Source organism: Ammodytes marinus, assembly GCF_949987685.1.
Source record: "Ammodytes marinus genome assembly, chromosome: 2".
In the NCBI taxonomy this organism is placed as follows: domain Eukaryota; kingdom Metazoa; phylum Chordata; class Actinopteri; order Uranoscopiformes; family Ammodytidae; genus Ammodytes; species Ammodytes marinus.
Genome location: NC_137231.1, coordinates 15,450,581 through 15,458,213, shown reverse-complemented (window position 1 = coordinate 15,458,213; position 7,633 = coordinate 15,450,581). Strand labels below are relative to the sequence as shown.

At 40.0% G+C, this 7,633-nt stretch overlaps 1 protein-coding gene across 1 annotated transcript; it reads right to left on the bottom strand.

Annotated features, from left to right (window-relative positions):
* Positions 1 to 535: 535 nt before the first annotated feature.
* On the bottom strand, positions 536 to 7,366 carry LOC307260794 (arrestin domain-containing protein 3). Its single transcript, XM_080041111.1, has 6 exons — positions 6,988 to 7,366; positions 6,441 to 6,501; positions 6,129 to 6,276; positions 5,178 to 5,274; positions 4,814 to 5,070; positions 536 to 3,852 (listed from the first exon to the last, which is right to left on the bottom strand). Exons 1-6 carry the CDS (start codon positions 7,241 to 7,243, stop codon positions 3,130 to 3,132), a joined length of 1,542 nt encoding a protein of 513 aa, XP_079897237.1. The 5' UTR covers positions 7,244 to 7,366; the 3' UTR covers positions 536 to 3,129.
* Between the last annotated feature and the right edge of the window lie 267 nt (positions 7,367 to 7,633).

Below are 7,633 nucleotides of genomic sequence, written 5' to 3'. Positions count from 1 at the left end.
GTATGAGTAGGACGTTAGTATGGCGTTCCGAACACAGCCTAACAATCTTGGCCGCATGAAGTAGGACATCCGGGTACTTCTAACCATCCTAAATCTGCCCACAAGAATCGGGACATCCTAAATCTTTTTTCTACATACTATAGCCTATAGTAGAAAGTATGCGATTCGGAACGCAACCCTATTTGCAGACACATGGGGAAACGGAGCTCCACCGGAAATACGAAATTTCTTCTTCGTTTTTTTTTTACTGGCGGCGATCACCTAGCGGTGAATAATAACAAAATACCATGTATATATTTAAAGCTTCGGGGTTGTTGGAAAAAGTTGAACTTTTATCTTAGAAGTCCTGGAAACGAATGCTTGTCTTTTCCTCTTAAACAAAGCTGTAAATAGCCTTTACATAGTGTCAGTTGGAGCCTTGTTGCAGCAGTGCAGGCTAATGCTAACTGTGTTCGGATTAATAAACCTATTGTATTGTATGTAGCCTATCTCATTCTGCGGCTGCACGCGATCGTTACTGTTCACTTGCGTGATCACAAAGTCACAGACGAGCCTCGTTAAATATAGCCTAATATGAATATAGAAATTATATAATAATTAAAACTGTGATCACTAGAGGACAATGGGTCTGGTAATAAATCAATCAGGATCTACAAAGGAAACTGTCACTCCCCATTTTTTAAAATGTGTTGTTTATTTTAATGTGGTGGCACTTTTTGTGTTTTATTTATAAAAGTTTATATTTGTATGTGATTGACCTACTTGTGATAATTGTGAATTAAAGAGACGGATTTCGGAAGATGTACACAACGCTTCGTTGCTTCATTCATCTTCTACCTCAACATCTACTTTGTACCACCGTCCTGGCCACTTGGGACCCTCAACAAACTGACTTATTTTACTGTCTACTAGCACCATAACCGGTGGAAACTGTGTCTTGTTATTATTCACCGCTAGGTGAACGCCGCCAGTAAAACAAAAAGAAGAAACGCTGGGTGAAAAAAAAAACGAAGAAGAAATTTCGTATTTCCGGTGGAGCTCGTTTCTCCATGGGTCTGCAAATAGGTACTCTTGAAAACTTTGGCAAAGTGAAACCATGGACCTATTAGTCGGGGGGCCAAAGTCTCAAAAATGGATTGAACCTGACATGGTCTGTCTGCCATACTTTTTATTTGTGTTTTTTCTGTTAACTTTGATCCTAAGAAACAATAATGAGAGGGCCTGCTCTGCCGGAAATATCGCGGAAAAAAAATTGTGGCTATTTTAGTGTATGTATCCTTAATTTTTTTATAATTTTTTTGGAAAATTAGAAATTTCCTCAAATCCTCAGTGGGTTGGGTAAGCTATCGATAAATGCATTCCAGATGCACAGAACACGTGGTGACAACATCCACTAAAATGATAACTCTTAAAACACATTTCTGCATGATTTTGCATCGATTTAATGCAAAATAATTAGGCTTTTTCTCTCTTTTTTCCAATATTTTCCTCTATACTTCTTTGGCAATCAACTATTCCCCCAAGTTATGACATCAGTCAATATGTCATTCTTTTCACCAAACAGTAGACTCACTCCACAGAAAAAATCATAACGATAGAATTGCAGAGGTAAGATAGTTAATGGGGAGGAAAAGCCAGGGTGTACAGATGGGTTTTGAGCCTTGATTTAAAGGCAGAAATGGAGGGGGAACCACATATGTCAGGTGGCAGTCCACAAGCGTAGAGCAGCTAGTGAAGTAAATTTCTGAGAGTTGTACCAGTGGCATGGCTGTATACGCTGGTCACCAAAAAGAAAGTGATTGTCTACAGTAGCTCAGAAGAGACTGACATCTCCATTCCACTTAACGACACCATTGATGAGAGTTCAGATGGCCAGAAAGATGGTGATAGTGACGTTGTCATTGTGAGCTTTGCATGTAAAACCAAATAGACCTGCTAAGCCTTGTTTAAGAAAATTGACCTTCAATCTTTGTAAAATATTTACTTTTAAAAACCTTAAATAAGTAATTGTCTAATGGATTTGTCTTGCATGAGATATATATCAATAGAACAATTTACCCCATGTGGTATTCTCTCTAAAGGCACAACTTACCCCGCAATGCACCGGGGGCAAGATGTGCCACAAGACAACTTTCTTTCCGAAAGCTATATTTCTTAAACAGTTTATTTCAGATCCAAAGTTATTGTTGCCGGGGATGCACCACATCCTGAAATATACATAAACAAGGATGTTCAATATTCTATATAAATGCATATTGTGAAGACTGTGAATGCTCTAAATGAAATATCTTTATTTGGAATTTGGTATGTTGTAACTATAAAATAAGAAAATAATGATAATTTTACTCAAACACATATAGGCTTACAAAAGGAAAGTATCTTTCTGACTTGAACAAACTGTGTAATGAAATATTAGCTCTCTCATGTTAAAAACCAACATACTGGAAACTATAGGGACCATGTTGAATTTACTTTACTTTGATCAACCTTTAATGAATAGAAATGCTCTAAATGACGGTATCTTTTTAGGAATTTGGTAAAAATGTTGTTAGTAGTCTATAGAATAAAACTAAACAAATATTTTTACTCAAACACCTACAGTATAATAGTAATACCAGTGGCGCTGATCATTTGGAGTGGTCTTTTTCAAAGCTGTATAGGCCTATAGGTGATTGCTTTTAAATTAAATAAAAAAACATAAAATAATTGTTGCCTTGATAGTGTAAATGTCCAGTTTCTTTTTGAACTAGCTGGCAAACAGATCAGTGAGGTAGAGAGAGTAGGTTTAAAGTATGAAAATTATTAGTCAGGGACAGCTGGGTTGAACAAGGCACGTGAAATACACAGTGTATCCCGATGACTGGGGTTTGTCCATGATATCAGCTAGACAAAGCTAATTGACAACCTGAACTGACCAGAAAACAACCATCACAAAAGTCCTATTTTTTTGTATAGAATTGTTTACATGCAGACAATACATATTGGGCACTTATTGGGCTTCCTCACTTTAAATTCACACCTTACATTGAACAACACTCAAAGTGTTAGTGAAATGTTTTAGACAATTAACTTATTAACTTGGTTCACACAATACACATATCTAGTCGACCATTAAGCATCCACACTCTCTTACTTAGCATTTGAATTTCCAGTTGTCGGGGACGGGAAAAGAAGGGAATATGCTGGAGGTGCTTCGTCCGATTGAGACAGGAAGTCTGTGTTCATGGTTGGTGCAGAAGGCAGCAGGCTGTATGGAGGAGCGGCTGGGGGGGTGTTAAACAGCGGGGACGGGTGGATCTGCGGGGCACTCGGGGGTGGGTTAAACGTCGGGGCATTAGGGGGTGGGTTAAACGTCGGGGCAGTAGGGGGTGGAGGATGAAGCACAGATGAGGTAGATGAAGATGAAAACGGTGAGCCATACGGGAAAGCCGGCGGTGGCACAGGGTTACTGTAGCCCCCGCTCATTGATGTCGACGGAGGAGGGTACACACCCGGTGGACCGGCGTACATCCGTGAGTTATCCGGGTACCCATGGGTTGGTGAATACCTTTGGACTCCTGGGTACCCATGGGTTGGTGAATACCTTTGGACTCCTGGGTATCCGTGACTGCCTGAATGTATGGGTGACAGATAAGGAGCCGGAGACACGGCCCGGGGAGCGAAGTCACTGGTGCTCGGACCTCCAAAAGCTCCTGCAGGATAGGGACCCATAGACACCGCCGGGGGAGGGAAGTCCCTGTTGCTTGGACTACCAATAGCCCCAGGCCTGGCACCAGAAGCTAATTCAGGATGAAGAATGATCACCGGGAACACAACCTCCGGATCGAAAGCAAAGCTGATGTCCAGGTACACCTGAAAAATAAAAACATGACTGCCCTGTTAGTATATTACTTTAAAAACAAAAAACAGCTGACGGTCACAGAGACAACAGGTTTACAAAATCCCTTCAAAAATCCCTTAGTCAGAGGACTGAGATTACAATGCTTTCCCTCAATGATACAGAGTGCCTATAGTTCTTCTTGCACAACAATTACTGAAGCAGGTGTTTTAAATGAATTCTTAGTTCCAGTGCTCTCTCCAACAAAGCGCTACAAAATGTGTCAAAGGAAATCACGCAAGCTGGCAGGAAAATAGAGAAACTTAGACATAAGACTGATGTACAGCAGTGATTAAATTAATAAAAGGTATGGTGTACCCATACTAGTACAACTTTACAAATATTTAGCCTTTCCTTTAATTATCAAATTGATCATCTTTAAATTAAATTGTTATAATTGAAATCAGTCTTCTTTGGAAACAAAGCCTGTTTTCCTTCTGCTGCTAGGAAACGGCTTGTTGCTGCCGCCTTCTTGCCTCACTTGGACAATGGGGATGTTTTGTTCATGAACGCTTCAGCTCCCTCTCAGCAAATTCTTAAGCAAACCCGGGACCTGTTATAGGAAGCGGGTTCCATTTTGAATGAGACCATGAGATTACCCTTCTAAATACTGGTTTAAGGCATACTAGGTCATTCTGGAGAATGTTTGTTGACAAATAATTGTTTGTCAAAATCAGTGACTATCTCCTCACAATCTGCTACTTGTCTGTGAGTGCGCTGAAAAGAAAGTATATGCGAATACACAGATATGCTCTGTAACTTCCCTGTGGTTACATGCCAGTTTACTGAGCTTAGGCTCTGTATTAACACCGAAAAATTTGATATTCACTGATTTTGACAAAAAGTGATTTGTCAACATTCATTCTCCAGAATGATCTGGTATGACTTTAAATAATGACACATTTAAAAAAGAAAAGTAGTTGCCCGTTTGCATACCTTTAAATAGTATTCCACTGAGATGATTTCACAATTCTGGATTGTCATAGTCTGATTCAGAGGTATCTTGATTGCACACCTAACTTCCTTCTGCATTTTGGGTTTAATACTGCTGTCTTGCAGTTTTTCGATAGTGTTGCTCTCATGTTTGGTACTGCTGTTGGCACGGTACACCACATCCCGGATCAGACTGAATTTGGGGGTCATTTCACTGGATGAGGAATTGTTGATTTTTGCAACAACTGTCATTGTTTCACCTATGAGGAAAACAACAAGAAAAAATAAGGTTTTTCAGTATCTGCCTTTAGAAGAAGATCTCCTTCCATAGCTTGAACCAACCATGTTTGAAGAGGAATTGTACTACCTGGGGCGTAGGCCTTTCTGTCAACAGTGACTTCCATGTGCACTTGTCCTTTTGAGAAAAGTCCCATCTCTTTGTTTGTTGAACCAATTTGTTTTGACTAGAATGCAATAGAGAAGGAAAACAATGACACAATTAAACATAATGCACGGTACAGTGAAATGGTTACAATAATGGAGCAGAGCAAGACACCCAGGTCCTCAGGACCAGGAGCAGATATCAACGCACTAACCTTTGAATGTTATCGCATTCAAAGGTTACAGGTATACAGTTTGTCATTTTGAGCAGTTTTTACCTAGCCTGGAAATCCAGACACACATCTAGAACGATGGAGCAAATTTAAATTTGCCAGCAGCAAGTCTGGATTTACAGGTTAGTTTTCACTGGCACTGCAGACCACTGCAATTCATCCATGTTAACTTGGAAATTGTTTCTGCAAAGAAGCATTGCTGTTGAGCTTTTTGTATGGATTTAAAAAAAACAGACATTTGAGCAGAACACATCCAAATTCTAAAAGGCCTTTTTCATGGCAGTCATTTTGACTTGTCATTGCAGGAAAAGCAGACAACAACAGAGCTCATGCGGTTAATGATGGCTCTTCTCTACTGAAGTGTTCCAGTAAGCCAAGCCAGTGAGCGAGCATGCGGTAACAGCTGAACCCTGAAAACTGACACCTCTAAACAAAAAGCAGCCATCTTTATTTCTATAATTTCCGATTTTGCTCTTCCTACAGAGAAATGTTAAGATATCGGTTGTGAAAAAGGCCAATCATTTCTATTAGACTGCAGTGGTAGAATAGGTTACACAGCTGGTTATCTAACATATTGTTTGGGTGAAATGTGTAATACACCTATATTTTTCTTTTTCAATTGTTTGATTTTTTAGCCCCCTAACCACCCATTATAGTCCTGCATATCAGACATATGTGTGTCCATGTTTTAATATTGTACGCACCATCAGAGAATAAGGGTTGGGAATGGACTTGGAGACAAAGTTGATCGCTTTACTGTCGGTACTGTCCATCCTCCAACTCCGGGACAGCTTGGCTTCCAGCATGTAGACAATCTTCCCATGACTTCCATGGAAGGACGACGGGAAGTTTCTGTAATTGAGAACCCACATATTAATGATAAATAATCACGATTTCATTGAAATAAACAATCTGTATGAACATCAGTTAATAGGAAGTATGCTATTTGGCCCTGAAAAAACGGTTACATTGTGAAAGTGAAACAATGTCTTGGTGAATTGTATTACTGTACTTACCCATTGGGTATGGTAAACGTGAAATTATATACGTGGGTTCCTCGGGGAACTACAGTGTGAACTGAAAGGGAAAGGATTTTGTTGTTATGTCATGAGAACGGTGTAAGCCTACACTGCCATAATAGTCCTCAATGCTGCTTTTAATAGCCCACTAAGGAATGCAGTAGTAACAACTGTGAGATACTTGCACTTTATAGAAGTATTATTATACAATAGGCCTATTTCTAGTCAATACATGCACAATACCCGCTTTGAACTGGAATGGAATAAACTATTTAAAAAAAAGTAACTTATTGCTCCAAATTAACATTATTAATGCAGCAGTGACTAATACAAACTGTCCAAAGTACACATTGCTATCTAGGAAGGGAAGGGTTTTTTTTTTTGCATAATCAGTCATTTCAGTTTCAGTTCATTCCTAAAAATATTTTAGGTTTCTTTTTAATTTAGAATGTTGGAAAAGAGAAATCAGCAGGCCCACATTGTCAGTGTGTACAACACATATGGGTTAAGGCATGCGTTAATAACAAGAAGTCTACAGCCATACCCTTTGAGTTCTCCGCGATTAAAAACTGCTTCAGTTTGAAATATCTCCTGTTTGCGGAGTACGTTTGGGTGCGATCGCCGTTCTTCCTCGTCCAATGCACGTTGGCGTCTCCCTTAGCTTTAATAAACAAGCTCTCAACAGTCGTTTCTTTCAACAAGTCCAGAATTACTTTCCCAGTAATTGTGTCTCCTTCCGAAAACGTCCCGGATTCATTCAGCGCGTCATACGTTACCGTAAAGCTCCGAATGGAAGGCATTGTCACAGAGGAGCGTCAGTGACTTAACGTTAAATTAATGAAGTTGAAATAGCAATAAGATCAGTCAACTAGTTCATTTTCAAACGTGTCTCGCTGTCTGCTATCTAATCAGAGGGCACCCATGGCCATGGCGGACTGCTGAAGTGGACACGCCCGACGAAAGTCTGCTCAGAGACCTCTACTGCCATCCCATGTACAAAGGAGAAACTGGGGGCTCAGGGAACAGACCACAGTGCGAAACGTTCTCCTTCATAGATAGGCCTATATAGAACACTATGTTCTCCTCCTTCTTCTTCTTTTTGAGTTATGGTGGTTGTCATCAACGAATTTGTGCATTAGCCTAGGCCTACTGACAAAGTGGTGTGGAGTGTGGAAAATGTAGAGGCCTAT

What these genes read in the sequence shown, in the direction of transcription:
- LOC307260794 (XM_080041111.1), bottom strand. Translation starts at nt 7,243, where the DNA reads ATGCCTTCCATTCGGAGCTTTACGGTAACGTATGACGCGCTGAATGAA. An exon ending in AATCGCGGAGAACTCAAAGG is followed by an intron (nt 6,502 to 6,987) that starts GTATGGCTGTAG and finishes TTTCCCTTTCAG; the next exon opens with TTCACACTGTAGTTCCCCGA. An exon ending in ACGTTTACCATACCCAATGG is followed by an intron (nt 6,277 to 6,440) that starts GTAAGTACAGTA and finishes TCTCAATTACAG; the next exon opens with AAACTTCCCGTCGTCCTTCC.